We start from the raw sequence: 19,242 nt of genomic DNA, 5'->3' as shown, positions 1-19,242 counted from the left end.
TTATCAATTTTGTTTATCTTCTCAAAGAACCAGCTTTTAGTTTTATTGATCTTTGCTATTGTTTTCCTTGTTTTTTTCATTTATTTCTGCTCTTTTTATGATTTCTTTCCTTCTACTAACTTTGGGTTTTGTTTGTTCTTCTTTCTCTAGTTCCTTTCTGTGTAAGGTTAGATTCTTTATTTGAGATTTTTCTTGTTTCTTGAGGTAGGCTTGTATTGCTATAAACTTCCCTCTTAGAACTGCTTTTGCTGCATCCCATAGGTTTTGGATAGTCATGTTTTCATTGTAATTTTTCTCTAGGTATTTTGTGATTTCCTCCTTGATTTCTTCAGTGATCTCTTGGTTATTTAGTAATGTATTGTTTACCCTCCACGTGTTTGTGTTTTTTACATTTTTTTCCCTGTAATTGATTTCAAGTCTCATAGCCTCGTGGTCAGAAAAGATGCTTGATATGATTTCAATTTTCTTAAATTTATCAAGGCTTGATTTATGACCCAAGATGTGATCTATCCTGGAGAATTTCCATGCACACTTGAGAAGAAAGTGTAATCTGCTGTTTTGGGATGGAATGTCTTATAAATATCAATTAAATCTATCTGGTCTATTGTGTCATTTAAAGCTTGTGTTTCCTTATTAATTTTGTTTGGATGATCTGTCCATTGGTGTGAGCTGTTAAAGTCCCCCACTATTATTTTGTTACTGTCGATTTCCTCTTTTATAGCTGTTAGCAGTTGCCTTATGTATTGAGGTGCTCCTATGTTGGGTGCATATATACTTATAATTGTTATATCTTCTTCTTGGATTGATCCCTTGACCATTATGTAGTGTCCTTCCTTGTCTCTTGTAATATTCTTTATTTTATAGTCTATTTTATCTGATATGAGTATTGCTACTCCAGCTTTCCTTTGATTTCCACTTGCATGGAATATCTTTTTCCATCCCCTCACTTTCAGTCTGTATGTGTCCCTAGGTCTGAAGTTGGTCTCTTGTTGACAGCATGCACATGGGTCTTGTTTTTGTATCCATTCAGCACACCTGTGCCTTTTGGTTGGAGCACTTAGTCCATTCATATTTAAGGTAATTATTGATATGTATGTTCCTATTACCATTTTCTTAATTGTTATGGGTTTGTTTTTTGTAGGTCTTTTTCTTCTCTTGTGTTTCCCACTTAGAGAGGTTCCTTTAGCATTTGTTGTAGAGCTGGTTTGGTGGTGCTGAATTCTCCTAGCTTTTGCTTGTCTGTAAAGCTTTTGATTTCTCTGTCGAATCTGAATGAGATCCTTGACTGGTAGAGTAATCTTGGTTTTAGGTTCTTCCCTTTCATCACTTTAAATATATCGTGCCACTTCCTTCTGGCCTGTAGAGTTTCTGCTGAGAAATCAGCTGTTAACCTTATGGGAGTTCCCTTGTATGTGATTTGTCATTTTTCCCTTGTTGCTTTCAATAATTTTTCTTTGTCTTTAATTTTTATCAATTTGATTACTATGTGTCTCAGTGTGTTTCTCCTTGGGTTTATCCTGCCTGGGACTCTCTGCACTTCCTGGACTTGGGTGGATATTTCCTTTCCCATCTTAGGGAAGTTTTTGACTATAATCTCTTCAAATATTTTCTTAGGTCCTTTCTATCTCTCCTCTCCTTCTGGGACCCCTATAATGCAAATGTTCTTGTTGTTCATTCTTTTTTCTTTATTCTGTTTCACGGCTGTGAATTCCACCATTTTGTCTTCCAGGTCACTTATCAATTCTTCTGCCTCAGTTATTCTGCTACTGATTCCTGCTAGTGCATTTTTCATTTCAGTTACTGTATTGTTAATCTCTGTTTGTTTGTTCTTTAATTCTTCTAGGTCTTTGTTCTTTAATTCTTCTAGGTCTTTGTTAAACATTTCTTGCATCTTCTCGACCTTTGCCTCCATTCTTTTTCCGATGTCCTGGATCATCTTCACTATCATTATTCTGAATTCTTTTTCTGGAAGGTTGCCTATCTCCACTTCATTTAGTTGTTTTTCTGGGGGGTTAATCTTGTTCCTTCATCTGGTAGAAAGTTCTCTGCCTTTTCATTTTGTCTATCTTTCTGTGAATGTGGTTTTCGTTCCACAGGCTGCAGAATTGTAGTTCTCCTTGCTTCTGCTGTCTGCCCTCTGGTGGATAAGGCTATCTAAGAGGTTTGTGCAAGCTTCCTGATGGGAGGGACTGGTGATGAGTAGAGTTGGGTGTTGCTCTGGTGGGCAGAGCTCAGTAAAACTTTAATCTGCTTGTTTGCTGATGGGTGGGGCTGTGTTCCCTCCCTGTTGGTTGTTTGGCCTGAGGTGACCCAGCACTGGAGACTACCTGGCTCTTTGGCTGGGCTAATGGCGGACTCTGGGAGGGCTCACGCCAAGGAGTACTTCCCAGAATTTCTGCTGCCAGTGTCCTTGTCCCCATAGTGAGCTACAGTTACCCCCCACCTCTGCAGGAGACCCTCCAACACTAGCAGGTAGGTCTGGTTCAGTCTCCCCTGGGTTCACTGCTCCTTCCCCTGGGTCCCGATGCACACACGACTTTGTGTGTGCCCTCCAAGAGTGGACTCTCTGTTTCCCCCAGTCCTGTCGAAGTCCTGCAATCAAATCCCGCTAGCCTTCAATGTCTGATTTTCTAGGAATTCCTCCTCCCGTTGCTGGACCCCCAGGTTGGGAAGCTTGACGTGGAGCTCAGAACCTTCACTCCAGTGGATGGACTTCTGTGGTATATAAGTGTTCTCCAGTTTGTGAGTCACCCACCCAGAAGTTTTAGGATTTTCTTGTGATTGCGCCCCTCGTACCATCTCATTGCAGCTTCTCCTTTGTCTTCGGATGTCGCGTATCTTTTTTGGTGAGTTCCAGTGTCTTCCTGTTGATGACTGTTCGGCAGTTAGTTGTGATTCCGGTGCTCTCGCAAGAGGGAGTGAGGGCACATCCTTCTACTCCGCCATCTTGAACCAATCTCCAACTCACCCCTTTTTCATTACTGAGTAGTATTTCAGTGTATGGATGTACCACAATTTGTTTATCCATTTATCTGTTGATAGACATTTGAGTTGCCTTCAGTTTTTGGCTATTATAAATACAGCAGCTAGGAACATTTGTATAAACATAGGCTTTCATTTCTCTTGGGTAAATAAAACACCTAGGAGTAGAATGATGGTTAAGTACATGTTTAACTTTTTAAGAAACCACCAAAACATTTTCCGAAGTGGCTGTAGCATTTTACATTCCCACCAGCAGTGGATGAGACCTTCAGTTGCTCTGTATTCTCACCAATCCTTGGTATGGCCAGTCTTTTTAACAGACATTCTAACAGGTGTGTAGTGGTATTCACTGTGGTTTTAATTTGCCTCTTAATGATGCTGAGTTTCTTTTCATGGGCTCATTTGCCATCCATGTATCTTCTTAGTGAAGTGTCTGTTAAAACCTTTTTGCCCATTTAAAAAATTTGGTTGTTTGTTTTCAAGGAGTCTTTATATATTCTAGATACAAGTCCTTTATCAGATCTGTGATTTGCAAATATTTTCTCACAGTCCATGACTTGTCTTTTCATTAAGAGCTCCTTATTTTAAAGTTAAAAAAAGTATTTCAAAATAGAAAAGTTTTGGAAGACAGTCTATTAAAATCAAATCACTGGAAAATTCTAAAACATTTTTCTGAAAGCATATCAAAAGGCACTTTTTAATGTAGACATAGAGAATGGACTTGAAGACACGGGGTGGGAGGGGGAAGCTGGGGCAAAGTGAGAGTAGCATTGACATATATACACCACCGAATGTAAAATAGCTAGTGGGAAGCAGCCATATAGCACAGGAAGATCAGCTGAGTGCTTTGCGATTGCCTAGAGGGGTGGGATAGGGAGGGTGGGAGGGAGGATATGGGGACATATGTATGCATATGGCTGATTCACTTCGGTGTACAACAGAAACTAACACAGTATTGTGAAGCAATTGTACTCCAATAAAGATCTATTAACAAAAAAAGGCACTTTTTAATAAACAAGGTCTAACAAGACCTCCTCCAACCCTGGGGTGCCTGAGGGATGAGAGCAGGTGTGGCAGCACTCTCTCCCAGCCCCCTGGTCCCCTTTCCTGAGGGGTCTGCCCATGAGTGCCAGGGCCGTAGTGCAGATGCAGACCCACAGAAGTTGGGATGGGCCTTGTCAGTCATCTAGGAGAAGCGGGTTCCAAGGGCAGGGTGGAGTTTGGTGGAGGAAGAGCACCATGCCTGGCCCTGCCCAAAGCAACATGCACTTGACCGTAGTGGAGGAAGTCCTCTTGGAAAGCTGCCCCCCTGCACTGTGAGAACAGGAGGCACTGAGAGGCAGCAGAGCAGTGGCTGCTGGTTTGGGAGGAGGTCTGCTGGGTCCAGGCAGGCTGCTCAGATGTGAATTCCTGTAGAGGAGGAGTTCTTAGGTTGGGTCCCCTCTGTGGTCCCCCGTATTATAGATTTGTGGACATAGTTCCATGTTGATAATATATGGACTTGCCCCAATATATTATGGGACACTGAAATCCAAATCACTAAAGAAAATGAGGTCAGCGTATCATGTATTAGTTTCCTGCTGCTGCTATAACAAATGATCACAAACTCAGTGGCTTAAAACAATGCACATTTATTACCTTATAGTTCTGTTGCTTAGAAGTCTGACAGGTGTCTCACTCTGCTAAAGTCAAAGTGTCGGCAGGGCTGGTCCCTTTCTGAGGCTTTAGGGGAGACTTTCCAGCTTCCAAAGGCTGCACACATTTCTTCAGCTTGGGTCCCTCCCTGTCTTCAAAGCCAGCAATGCTACGTCTCTCTGTGACATTGCTGGGAAGATTTCTCCACTTTTAAGGATAGTTGTGATTAGACTGGGCACATCCTGATAGTCTATCTTCACACCTAAGGGTCCTTGATTTCATCGTGCCTACAACGTCCCTTTAGTCATAATTGCTAGCTTCCTTGTTTCATTAAGGGATGCAAAGTCTCTTTTGCATGTTCCCAGAATAGGGCATGGACATCTTGGGAGGCCATCACTGTGCCTATCACACCCCTGAGAGGGGCACTGAGGGCTGCTGTGACCTGAGGTACAACAGCCTGGCCTATACAGTCAGGGTATCTGGCTCTACCTAGTTCATGATTCCAGGTTTCCTAAGAGGCTTTTGCTTGTCTTACACTCTGCTAGTGTCAACTCACAGAGAAAGTGTGTCAAGGTAGCTAGGGGGAACCTACTGTATAGCACAGGGAGCTCAGCTTGGTGCTCCGTGATGACCTAGATGGGTGGGATGGGGTGGGAAGGGAAGTCCAAGAGGGAGGGGATACATGTATACATATAGCTGATTCGCTTCACTGTACAGCAGAAACTAACACAACATTGTAAAGCAATTTTACTCTAATTAAAAGAAAAGAAAAGAAAAAGTGTGTCAAGGTAGAAATAATACCATGACAGCAATGCATCAGTCATCATTATGAACAGTCCTGGAGACTGGGATATCTGAAGGCTGGCTGATTGATTGATTCCCCAATTCTTTACACAAAGGTTTTGAGATTGAATATATGCAATAAAATATAAATTAAAAATAAACAGGGCTTCCCTGGTGGCGCAGTGGTTGAGAGTCCGCCTGCCGATGCAGGGTACACGGGTTCATGCCCCGGTCCGGGAAGATCCCGTATGCCACGGAGTGGCTGGGCCCATGAGCCATGGCCGCTGGGCCTGCGCGTCCAGAGCCTGTGCTCCGCAACAGGAGAGGCCACAGCAGTGAGAGGCATGCGTACCGCAAAAAAAAAAAAAAAAACCAATTAAACCAGAATGTACGGAACAGATAAAGAACAACAGATGGATATGAAGCCAGTTAAGCACCGAGCTACAGCACCATGCTTTTGGAACTAAACTTCCTGGTAGCCAAAGCAAACAGGAACCTGGTCAGTTACATGATTTTCATTTTCATGCGATGAAAACACACCTGTTTCTAAGAAAAGCTTTTCCTAGTATGCCTGAAGTCTCAAAGGACGCTCTCATCCAAGTGGCACTAAGGGAAGCAGCAATCTTTTTAGAACAAATGGAAAAAGATGTTTCCTAGGACGGTTGAGGGCATAAAACACCAAAACACAACTCAGTAAAAGCAATTCTGTGAGGGCCAAGATAACGTGTTCCAAGCAGCAGCTTTCTGGTAACAAACATGATCCAGGCTGTGACTCGATAAGTATTGAAATGAATATATAAACAACACGCACACAGAAAATGGAATAGAACGTGATAGAATATGAAACTGGTGTTACTTCTGTGTGTGGGCATATAGGTATCTGATCAAGATGTAAAATGTGTTTTTACTGTAGGTTACTGCTAGAGGAATGACAGGATGGCACACATAACCCTTCAGAGATACAGGAGTCCTTACACACGCTCCTCCTAAGAGCTGGTTGGCAGATAGATTGAGATTATATCCTCTGAAAAGGGTCTGCAGCGCAAATATTGTTTCTTGCACTGGCTTTAGAATAGGATTTAGGGAAATCAGAACCAGGAAGGTGAGGAATAGGGTCAGAGCATCAGAGGAATGCCCAGGGAGCTTGGGAAAACAAGGAAATAGGTGGTAAGGTTGACATCTTCTCTGGAAACCAAGGAGCTGGGGTTCCACCTGGTGGGACAGCCCTCTCACCTGTATGACCTGAATCCTAGTGAACCCAGACCCTTCCTCAGGAGATTGGTCAGTAACACCAATGTAAAGCACACTCAAGGTGATACTGTGCCCAAATCCAGGCGCTGACAGGTATGGTTCATAGTTCAGAGGGATCATGAGACAAGGGACTACAGTTATTTTCTTTTGGAATACTTAGAAATATTTTCCTAGAGTAGTAATTTTCTGCTTTACATAATTGTTGTTTTCTTACTTTTATGGCTATAGGACATAGCATGAAAATAAAAATAATTATATATATATATATATGAAGCTTCCTTCTGAGTATTTCTTTTTAAGTTAACAAACTTGTAATTTCAAAGGCTACCAAAATAATAAATTAGGTAAATGGGTTTTTTGTTTTTTGCTTTTGGCTGTGCTGGGTCTTCATTGCTGCGTGCGGGCTTTCTCTAGTTGCGGTGAGCAGAGGCTACTCTTCGCTGTGGTGCACAGGCTCTAGGTGCGTGGGCTTCAGTAGTTGTGGCACACGGGCTCAGCAGTTGCAGCTCACAGGCTACAGAGCACAGGCTCAGTAGTTTTGACGCACAGGCTGCTCTGCGGCATGTGGGATCTTCCCGGACCAGGGCTTGAACCCGTGTCCTTTGCATTGGCAGGTGGATTCTTAACCACTGCACCACCGGGGAAGCCCAAACTAGGTAAGTGTTTTATGTAATATATATAGTGCTAAAGCGAAGTGGTATATGTTAGGATAGTATTTTAGTTTTTTTTTTTTTTTTCGGTACGCGGGCCTCTCACTGTTGTGGCCTCTCCCATTGCGGAGCACAGGCTCCAGATGCGCAGGCTCACTGGCCATGGCTCACGGGCCCAGCTGCTCCGCGGCATGTGGGATCTTCCCAGACCGGGGCACGAACCCACGTCCCCTGCATCGGCAGGCGGATTCTCAACCAATGCGCCACCAGGCAAGCCAGTATTTTAGTTTTTAATCTTCAACTATTCTACAATAATGGTTAAAGGATATCTTCTATAATACTGGTTAGAGAATAGCTTTTTTATTTTTTTATTATTTTTTTTTTTTTGCGGTATGCGGGCCTCTCATTGTTGTGGCCTCTCCCGTTGTGGAGCACAGGGTCCGGACGCGCAGGCTCAGCGGCCGTGGCTCACGGGCCCAGCTGCTCCGCGGCATGTGGGATCTTCCCGGACCGGGTCACGAACCCGTGTCCCCTGCATCGGCAGGCGGACTCTCAACCACTGCGCCACCAGGGAAGCCCGAGAATAGCTTTTTTAAAAAAATATATTTATTTGGCTGCGTTGGGTCTTCGTTGCTGCGCGCAGGCTTTCTCTAGTTGCAGTGCATGGGCTTTCTCTAGTTGTGGTGAGCAGGGGCTTCTCGTTGTGGTGGTTTCCCTTGTTGCAGTGGCTTCTCTTGCTGCAGAGCACAGGCTCTAGGTGCATGGGCTCAGTAGCTGTGGCACATGGGCTTAATTGCTCCACAGCACATGGGATCTTCCCAGACCAGGGCTCGAACCCGTGTCCCCTGCATTGGCATGCAGATTCTTAACCACTGCACCACCAGGGAAGTCCAAATTAGGTAAATGTTTTATGTAATATATCGAGTGTTATAGTGAAGTGGTATATTTTAGGATAGTATTTTAGTTTTTAATCTTCAACTATCCTACAATAATGGTTAAAGGATATCTTCTATAATACTGGTTAAAGAATATCTTATTTTTTACGTGTATATGTATAACTGAATCACTTTGCTGTTCACCTGAAACTAACACATTGTTAATCAACTATAGTCCAATATAAAATAAAAATTAAAAAAGAATATCTTATTTTTATAAAAAGGTTCCTATTTTACAGAAGATGGGATCTAGGAGGAACTTGAGGGGTCAATCTTATTAGCCCCCCTTGAACCCGGAATGTCAGTAGTGTTAACTGGACTCTTGCCTCTTCCCTCTGACCAAATACCTGCCTTTGGTGTACCTTACCAAGGCCTTATAGGACCAGGAGACAGTTTGCACTTGAAAGTTAAACATCCAGCTGGCTAGAGCCAGCAGGAAGGCAAAGCTGGGGTCCTGTCTCAGGATGGAGGAGGTCAGGAGGTTCCTGGAACAGCCAACAAGATCAGAATTGTGAAGAAGAACCAAAGGCAAGGGGTCAGAAGGACCACAGGAGCAGTACCTGAGAAAGCATGAGAGGAGGTGCAAGCCACCAAATTTAACTCTGGTAGACCCAGTCTTCCTGGCCTAGAGTTCCTTGGAGAATGAGGAGTGAGCCTTCTAGAGCACACTTCGGCATTTCAAAACCAAAGAACAAAACTAAAGCCCTTTTTACTTTGGAAAATTCCAGAACACATACAAAAGTAGAGAGAGTAGTATAACGAACCTCCATGTAACTTCAACAATTATCGACATTTTTCCAGTATTTTTTCATCTGTCTCCAACTTCCCACCCCCCACTCTCACTCTGCGACCTTTTAAATTTCTTGGAGTATTTTAAAGCAAAGCTAGCCATCATGTCAGTTCACTCATAAACACTTCTCAGTATGTATCACTAACAGACAAGGGCTTTTAAAAACACAATGATACCACTATCACATCTATTAAAATGTGTCCCCTGCATTAGCGGTTTTCTGCTGCTACCTCACGAATACCTTTGTGAAGTGGGTGTGTTCAAGCCAGGATCTACACACGATGCGTCTGCTTGATTTGTCTCAAGTCTCTAACCTCTGAGTCTAGAACAGCTCTTCCGCTCTTCTCCCTCCCCTTCCTTGTGCCAATTGTTATGGGTTAGAATTTCTCACGTTCTGGATTTTTATCATGGTCAACTTAATACGGTTCTTTATCCTGTCAGCTGGTCGTGTGGTCTAGAAGCTTGCTTTAAGAACAGGCGGTTCAGGTGAGAACACCTCACGCACAGTGCCCCGTTCCCTCCTGCATCCCGTCAGGGGCATGTCTCACCTTTCGTGCGGTTGAGGCAGACGAGGGGGCTCTGGTGTTGGTCATTAACGGGTTCCTATGAGCCTTGAACTTACAGGTTTTGGCAGCCATTGTAATTGCCTGGATTCCTTATTTTATTCAGGGATGCAAAATGTAATTTTCTGCAGGTGTGTCTTCTCTTGCTTTTAATAGCTTACATTCTTCCATGAAGACCTCTCCCTCATCAATTATTTGGTTTCTCTGAGATACGGTTTGTACAAGAAAGTCTGCAGCACATGTTAAAAGCGACACAGTGTGTCTGAGCGCTTCCGTTTGTGTCCTTTTCCTCACTACAGCTTCCCACCCGGGGAAGATCAAGGTCCACTCCCATCCTTTTTATGCCTGAAGCACTGAAACTGGTGATGGAGCCAGAGCTTACTGCATGCCCTCCTCTCATCCGCCCACTAACAGTCCGGTCACCGTCCTCTGTGCTTCTCCCACCAGGACGCCATCGGTTCCTCCTCTGATCTCCTCTGTCGGATGCTTGTCACTGTATATCTCTTTTTAAAAAATGTTCCCTTTAGTCCTCGTAAATAATTACCTATGTATTGCATCTACTTTTCTAGATTCCTTGGAAGCAGGACTCATGTTTTTTTTTTAATAAATTTATTTTATTTATTTTTGGCTGCATTGGGTCTTCTTTGCTGTGCGTGGGCTTTCTCTACTTGTTGTGAGCAGGGGCTACTCTTCATTGAGGTGGCTTCTCTTGCTGCGGAGCACGGGCTCTAGGCGCGTGGGCTTCAGTAGTTGTGGCTCACGGGCTCTAGCGCGCAGGCTCAGCAGTTGTGACTCACGGGCTCTAGAACGCAGGCTCAGCAGCTGTGGCGCAAGGGCTTAGTTGCTCCGTGGCACATGGGATCTTCCCGGACCAGGGTTCGAACCCGTGTCCCCTGCATTGGCAGGCGGATTCCCAACCACTGCGCCACCAGGGAAGCCCAGGGCTCATGTTTGATTTATCTTTCTATCTTCATAGTGACTAGCCCTGCTTAACCTTTCTGTGGGAAGTCAACAATTACGTATTTAATGAAAAAAATGAACAAATTAGAAAAGAAGAAACCTTTAAGCCCTCACCACGTTGGACTTTTTTTTCTCTCTTAAAGATGAATGGGTATGTAATGAATTTAGTACAGAATGCCGATTTTAATTAATTTATCATTAATTATTAATTAATTTTAATTATTTATTTATTTAGTTTGCCAGACTGCTCGGCTCGCAGGATCTTCGTTCCCCGACCAGGGACTGAACCCGAGTCCTCGGCAGTGAAAGCACCGAGTGCCAACCACTGGTCTGCCAGGGAATTCCCTGATTTTTAATAATTCAGAAATATGATAATAGACTTCTCCATTAAAAAATAAATTATGTTAACCACTTTTTAATTAAGGTGGGATCCAAATGGGCTTTAACTCTCTAGATACCAAGATATTTTTATGTTCTTCCCATGTATTTTTCCTGTTTTATCTGCCTTTATCTTAAATTTTCCAGCTTTATTGAGATATAGTTGATATAACACTGTGTAAGTTTAAGGTATACAACGTGTTGATTTGATACACTTATATATTGCAAAATGATTACCACTATAGCTTAGCTAACACCTCCATCCCCTCACATAATTACCATTTTCCTTGTGATGCCTTTATCTTTAGATGCCATCTAAAGTATGAGTGCCATTTTCCAAAGCACATCCCTTAATCATGATTGCTGTAGACACCTGCTGCTGTAAGACTAGTGGTAGCATATGCAACAATATAAATGTGCCCCATCCACTATGAAAAACTGCACATATTTGAAAATTTCTGCATTTTGAAAGAAAAAAAATCTGATTAAACAGAAATCAGGTGGGACAATATTTAAAATTTCAAAACCTGAAAATGCAAACTTCAATTGTATATTTTTGTGGGTGAATAATGCTGCTACTATGCCAGTGTGTGACCATTTCAATGAGCAAAATTTTTGAAGGTTGATAATTTCCTGAACTTGTTAATAAAATGGTGTTGTATATAAAAATGCTAGCAAAGCAACAAAAGGTGTTTCTTACCAAGAAATCAAGCTCTTCATTTAGGTTGTGGTACTGATCCAGTTTGGCTCCCAGTAAGACAGGTACCTCTCCGACATTCTTGGCTTCATTTGAATCCAAGTCTGTAACCTGAGATGAAACATATTTGTACTCACTTCCAGTATGTTCACACTCCTTGGAACATTTGACAATGAATATGTTATTAGTTTAACCATCAGAGAGATCTCCAGTGGTTTCAATAACAGATGTGTAGAACTTGGAGTCAGAATGACTTCAATGTTAAGTATCTAAAATTGTATTTTTGTATGTTAAAGACAGTACATAGTGAATGTTTAACTCACCTCTGTAACCTGATCTTGAAATGATTTTTCATTAGCAATTAACTCTCTGAAAGCTGTGATTCTGTCTTTATGTTTCAGTAGCTAAGGAAAAAAGCATTTTCTATTTCAGAGGAGAGGAAATAAAACTACATTCCGTAACATTTATAATAAAGTCACCAAACCATGCACAGTCCAATCCCTGGTCTCCAAAGGTGTCTTGTTTTTAAAGCTCTTGTGTAGCAGAGAGTTCACACAGCAGGCCTGAGACTGCTGTCCTTAGAAAGGCCTGCTCGCCAGACTGCCCTCTGACTGGCATCTAGGAACTTGGATTGTGGGAGGGTTTCCATCATTTCCTGATATGAAGGCTCACTGTGCCTAACCTATTTGTACAAAGAACATTTATGCTGAACACCCCTGTCCTTCGGGAGGGTCTGGAATTTTGGTACGTGGCAGGCAGAGGGCACCTACCCAACCAGCCTCCAATCAAAACCCTGGACACTCAGTCTCCAATAACCATCCCCGGGAACAGTTCACGCATGCTGCACAGGTCACTGCTGGCGAAAGGGAAGTGCACCCTGTGTGACTCACTGGGAAAGGACTCTTGGAAGCTTGGATCTGGTTTCCTCTGGACTTCGCCCTACGTGCTTTTTCCCTTTACTGATTTTGCTCTGTATCCTCTCACGGTAATAACACATCATAGCTGTGAGAACAACTATGTGCTGAGTCCTGTGAGTCCAGTAAACCATTAAACCTGAGTGTGGGCTTGGGATCTCCAGAGAGCTTATCCTAATATTCAATTGTTTTTACAGCCAGGCTATTAAAATTCTTCTTTAAAGAAAAAAAGTTAGCCAACTTTTTCTAGATGCAATTTATAGTCATTTCTTCTTTGTTCATTTGTTTGTTCCATGTAATAACAATAAATCGTAACATTCAATATTCTAACTCCTCCAAATATTAGTGAAGGCTGCACAGAATATATATTTTTTTTTACTATGAACACTTTCCAAAAAAGAGGAAAAACTTTAATGGACGCCCATGTAACTATTATCCAGTTTCAACTACTAACAGTTAACGGTCAGCCTTGTATCGTTAATACCCCAGCCACTTCCTCCTCCCTGCAACTCCCTTCACTGAATCAAATTACACGCATCATATTATTTCATCTGCCAGTATTACAGGAATGACACAGAAATTTACCAAGAGAACATAAATATCTGAAATGGTATTTTTGTAACATCCTGCTCGAATCCTCAACTGGGCTTATTTCTGAAGACTAGTTTAAGAAGTGGAGGCCAGTAATTTCTTTGCATGTCTGTTTATTCCTTAGTCCTTTTCTCTAGAGGTTAGCTAAGAGACAGAGATTCCGCAGAATACCTGCAACAAATTTTCTAGCCACCTCAGTTCAGAGAAGTCATTTCCTGATAATGCAGCACTGAAATTGAATCCCAGATTTAAATACATTTTTATTCCTTCAGCCAGATAAATTAGTCACTTCTGTATTCCTTTCAGATTAAAAGCACACACCTTCACGTCCTGTTACCACTTTCTCTGTATAACTGACTCTCTTCATTCTCTCTCTCCATCTCTGCACCACTACATCAAGAAAAGAATGATTGAAGAAATTCCAAGAGCCTCTTCCCTTACCTTTGTCCCACTTGAGAAATAAAATTTGTTTTCAATGTATTCAATATTCCAAGTGATAAAGTTTGTAATCACTATAGAAATGTCAAAATACTCTCTTCTTCAGGAATCAGTAGTACCATACAAAAGTGAAAAAATAATCATACCAGTTTTTTGGTAGATGAATGAGATTTTCTAATACATACTTATGTTATAAAACAAGTCAAATGTTGAACAGTGTATCTCCTTAGTGAGGGCCAAAGTAAAGCTAATCTTGTCCCCAAAAATAATTCTTTAAAAAAAATCCAAAATTTTAGGAGCCTCTTTATACTTTTACATGACCTTTTTCTTGTCTTTTTTTCACTAAAAATGATACAATTTTTAGAATGAAGAATACATACAGTACCTCTTTATCTAATTTTTTCTTTTTAAGATGAAAACTCTTCAATTTTTGTAGCATGATATCATTAACTTTCTCACTCTCTTTGAAATGTCTGGCATCGGGATTGGTGATGTCCTAAGGGTAACATTTTGAGAAGCTATATTAAAAAGTTATCAGTAAAGCTAAAAGGAGGAAGGAAAGAACACAAATGAAATAAATCTCCCTTCCAAAATAAGTGGCTAAACAAAAGGAGATAAAATCATATTGAACTCAATTCTTCAATTACTCATCATAAGCCATCTAATAAAGAGTTAATGTGGAAAGAATTCATATAGATTCACACTTGTATGTAAATTGTTATTGGGACAAATTAGTATAATCACTGGGAAGTTAGTAACTACACATGCTTATATACTTATACATACATCCGCTCTTAGCCTAGTCAGTTTACAAATCCAAATTTTAGACAAATTGTTATACCTGACACCAGAACAATCAGACATCCTCAACAATACTGAAACTCTAGATATTTCAGTGGCACCCACATTCCACAAGAATGAAGATACTTGTACCAATATAACCTAAGGGTCAAAAGTGCATGCATTACAGTCAGACTACTTGGGTTTGTATCTGAGCTGTCTGTCACTTAACCATCTGAGTTCTGTCACTTAACCACTTGACTTTGGACAAGAAACTCAGTAATTCTGAGCCTCGGTTTGTTTTTCCGTGTTAGGAAAAAAAAGTCTGATAATGTAAAAAATGGTGTAAGACTTGAATGAGATAACCCATGAAAAGCAGACTCAACTTAAATGCCTCCAAGGACAGGTTGGGAAGTCAGCAAATAGTTTTTGAGTGCCTGGTAAGGGCTTACCCTGCATTAGGCAGAGGGCATCTGACATATCGAGTCTCTGATCTTGAAGGCTTAAGCAAACAGATATTTGTTTGGCCTGGGATGAGATCTACTAAGAAGAGGGCTGATGACTCACTCCCTGACTGAGAGGTCTTGTAGAGAAGCAGCAGCCAGCAAATAAGCCTGAGAAAGAACAGCAGCCTCCAGTGAGACGAGAAAAGCCAAGCAAATATGATAAGAAAGCAGATGTCTGAAGGGGCAAGGTGGGGTGGAAAAGGTTACAGCAAAGAGTTTGTGCCATATTCAAATTCAAATATTAAAGACAAAACTTTAGGTGGATGCAGTCTATGGGCCACCACTTTGTGATCACTGCTAAAAATGCTTAGCTTGGTTTCCAGCATTCAATAAATGCTAGTGTGCAGCAAATTTTAGCTAAAAGAAAGTAGGAATAAAGGTTGTGTTGGATCAGGAACATCGCAAACTCATGTCCCCAAATTTTGGCTCAGAGGAGTGCACTGAAGCTCAAAGAAATGTACAATGATCAGAGGGAAGAGGAAGAAAGACAGCTCAATAACTGAGAAGCTATCAAGCATCATATATGCCCTTAAAAGGTTCTCTCATTCAAATGTAGTGTTTGCAACCTCCCAGCGCAGCAGCAAATATCATTTCAGCTAAGGATGAAAAACGAAAATTTACTTGGCCAGGTCACACAGCAGTGAGGTGGTGAAGCCATGCCTTGAATTCACCAGACACTAACTTCATTTTTCATTCTACTAATTAACGTACACAGCTCTGCACTGCCCGACCCCTGCCCCAAAGCTGTATTTTTAGATCGGGTAAACAGCTCATTTGTGTGAACAATCTCTCATCACAGGCTGCCCTGAAGCACAAGACTATTACTCTGAGGAAGTTTTCCTGAAATGTGGAAAGCACTGAGGGAAGGGTTTTGCCTCAAGTTTTTATTTTTTTAATCTTATCATATTATCTTACTATAGATTTGTGGGAATTAGGTGTTGAAGAAAGAAGCAGTGGGAAGAAGGAAGGGCTGATTGGTTGGTTTAAAGATCTGTATTTTTACTTCCATTTTTTTTCTTTCACAACTTAATTGTCCAACCTTGATATTTCTTCTCCCAGTAAAAAATATGATTTTTTATAATTACCTGGAACATGAGAAGTCGTACCATCAGAGCCAGAAGACTGCGAATTTTGGAAGTCAGCTGTGAAGTTCTCTTCACGTCTGGGGGATTCGGGCTCTCTCCTTCACAAGGTGAGTGATTCAGGAACAAATTAGAATGTATCATCTTTGCATCCTACATGTACACAATTCAGATTTGTCACAATAAAGACAAAGAATCTGGATTACTTTTTAGGTAAAATGCTGAATAAAATACCACTCTTAAAAACTCAGAGCAGTGGTTCTCAAACTTTTTGATTCTCAGGATGCCTTCATACTCTTAAAAATTAATGAGGATCCCCAAAACTTTTTGTTTACTAGGTTATAACTATCAATACTTATTGTATTAGAAATTACAATATTTATATTTATCAGTTATATCAATATTTATTGTATTGAAATTACAACTGAGAACATTCAAAAATATTTGTTTACTAATTCAAATAACAATAAATCTATTATGTGTCAATGTAAGTAACAATTTAATACAAAGTTGGCACATTTTCCAAAATGAAAAATTAGTGAAAAGAGTGGCAGTGTTTACACTTTTTGCAAATATTTTTAATGCTAGCTTAATAGATGATAGCTGGATTCTCATATGTGCTTCCCACATTCCATCAGCCCTGAAAAGCAATTACACCACCACATGTCACATAGCTTCTGGAAAACTCCACTGTACACTTGTGAAAGAATGAGAGTGAAAAAGGCATTAATGTCTTCGTACTTATTACCATGAAAATGCTTTTGACCTCAAAGATACTCCCAGAACACACTTTGGGAAAATGGACCTAAAGGTAATGAAAAGCAAAACTAAAAGCAGAGTAAAGAAATTGATTAGTCAAGATAGAACAAGGAACTTCATTGCTTTTTAAAGAAGAAAGCTCAAGAAAAAAATTGTATACTGGATAAACTTCTGCACAGTTACAGTAATTTACTCAGCATTTACTAATTCAAAACTTGCCATGATTTGACTAACAGCTAAACTAAAGGTCATCTTTGTTTAGGTTAGTGGTTCTCAAAGTGTGATCCCTGGACCAGAAGCATCAGTGAGATCCAGAATCTTCTTAGAAATGCACATTCTCAGGCCCCACTGCACACCTACTGAATCAGAAAATCTGGGTGGACCCCAGCAATCTGCATTTTCACAGCTGATGCTGATGAATGCTAAAGTTTGAGAACCACACTGGCTTAGATAGTCCTTCCTTCTTTCTGGAGAAAAGATCACAGAGAGAATTTTTTAGTAAGAGAACAATATTTTTCTGAGTCATTAAAAATAATAGAATTATTTACTTGCAAGCAATACTGATTACAGATTCATGAAAGAGAGTCCCCTAAGGACATCTTCAAGCAACAGCTCAGCTCAGCCTAAGTTATTACGACAAATATAAAAATAAACATACATTTTTGTAGTTTAGATTAGCCTTCTTTCTAAGTAGTCAGAGTTAATAAGATTGCATACTATAAATACTTTAAGGCAGGCCTACAAAACTGAAATAGAACAGATATGCTCTGGCTTGTGAAGATTATCACTACCAGGCCATGCTTCTAGGCTGTCTGCCAAAAAAGCCATTTGAACTGCAAATACAAAATTACAGCCTTTCCAAACACATTGATATGAGGCTCTCATGTCGTTTTTAATGAATGTTAAGTAGATATATCATGATGATCATTTTGCTATACAAATATCAAATCTTTATGTTGTATACCTGAAACTAATATAATGTTATATGTCAACTACATCTCAATAAAAATGTTTATAACGTTACAAAATTACTATGTGATACAATACAGGTTTGTTTTACCTTGTAAACCAAATATTCAATTGAATTATTTAGTTTGTTGAATAGGTAGATGTGGTATGAAAAGACTGCGACCCCCACTTAGAAAATTCTTTTCTCAAAGGATGCTCCGGATGATTGGTCATAGGAACCCACAAAATTCCCACATTAATTTTCACCACTACCAAAATAATCACAAGAAGCCAGGAATGGCTGTTGTTTAATGTGAGTACCCAAGAACCAAAGAAACTTCTCCAAACCTGTGGTGCATTTTCCTTTCTCTCTTTTTTGTTAATGACTCTCTACCAACAAATTTGTATATGGGCCATGCCCAAATATGCATCAGAAGACTACTAGAAACTCCTGAAATTCTGCATTAGAGATTCTGAATTTGTGATAATACCTTTGCCATATCTGACTCTGTTCCTTCCTCTAAGTTCTCCTTGAGTTGAGCTGTCTCACATTGAGGAACATAATTTTGCTCCTCACTCCTTGCAACCTGCTGCTGAAGTTTTGAGTTTTCATTTTTTACTTTGTTGATCTGCTGCTGGAGTTCTGTATTCTTAGCCTTTTCATTGTCGGATATGAACTGCAAATTTTGAACTTGAGCGACCAATTTCTCAAGTCTAGATTTCAGTTTCTGTCTTTCATCCAGGTTTTCCTTTTCACGTTTCTGAAATTCCTCCTGTAAAGACAGGAACTCTTGTTCTCGGGTCTCTTTTTCCTTTTTCAACAAGTCCAGAGCAGAAGTGGTGGCCTTTTCCAGTTCTCCTTTGAGTTGCTGCAGCCTCTCTACCTCTTCTTCTTTCTTGCTTAAGGCTCTGTCCATCTCCACGCACTGATTTGCAGCTTTATTTTTTTGTTGCATTTCAGTCATGTACCTTTCCTGTAGACTAACATAATTGCCCTTGATCTTCTTAAACTCTAGCTGTAAGGTTTCCTTTTCATTCCTGGATTCCTGAAGATGTTTTTGGGTGTTAACTAAAATCTCATGCAAATTCTGCAATGTCTTCTGTGTATCATTCTTCTCTAGCATTACTCTGTATTTGTCTTCAATTAATTCTTCAACATTCTCCTTTAGCTTATTGATGATGTCCACGAACACGTGCTCTTTAGTTGTCTTCTTCTGCAGTTCTTCAACCTTCTTCTCTAAATACATGTTACGACGCTGTAGGTCTTGGATCAGAGTTTGCTGCTCTTTGTTAGTATGCTTTAATTTTCGTAGGACTTCGTTTAAAGCCATGTCCTCTTCCAGAGGCTGTGAGCTTTCCAAGCTCTGCTCTCTGTCGGGTGTCATGCAGTCCTCCCAAGATGCTCCACCACTCCAAGAAATGCCTGTCGGAGACCAAGTTGAGACAATCTCTGGACTCTCCCTCCCCTCCACTGCGACTTCCTTTTGGTGCCTGACTGACATCTCAGGAATATCCGTAGAATTCTGTATTCCTTTTGAAGAATGTGCAATCTGTAAATTATAGTAAATAAAATAAGTATGAAAGAGTAGAAAGGTCATGA

At 40.7% G+C, this 19,242-nt stretch overlaps 1 protein-coding gene across 12 annotated transcripts in view; it reads right to left on the bottom strand.

The window, feature by feature from the left end:
- CAGE1 (cancer antigen 1) overlaps nt 1-19,242 on the bottom strand; it is a 44,010-nt gene that overhangs the window by 9,896 nt on the left and 14,872 nt on the right. For 9 of the 12 annotated variants that reach the window (XR_004477647.2, XR_007479567.1, XR_004477648.2 and 6 more), the window contains exons 2-6: nt 18,134-19,192; nt 15,939-16,088; nt 13,953-14,063; nt 11,948-12,028; nt 11,628-11,735 (exon numbers count right to left, since the gene is read on the bottom strand). Coding sequence is in view for 9 of the 12 variants with exons in the window: in XM_033408079.2 (XP_033263970.1) it covers nt 11,628-11,735; nt 11,948-12,028; nt 13,953-14,063; nt 15,939-16,088; nt 18,134-19,192 (1,509 nt within the window). In the remaining 3 variants the exon portion in view is untranslated. The other 3 variants (XM_049715611.1, XM_049715610.1, XM_033408080.2) reach the window with 3 other exon arrangements.

The sequence above is a fragment of the Orcinus orca genome, chromosome 10 (genome assembly GCF_937001465.1).
Source record: "Orcinus orca chromosome 10, mOrcOrc1.1, whole genome shotgun sequence".
Lineage (NCBI taxonomy): Eukaryota > Metazoa > Chordata > Mammalia > Artiodactyla > Delphinidae > Orcinus > Orcinus orca.
Note: the sequence above shows the minus strand (reverse complement) of the source record. Positions and strands in the feature narration are given on the sequence as shown.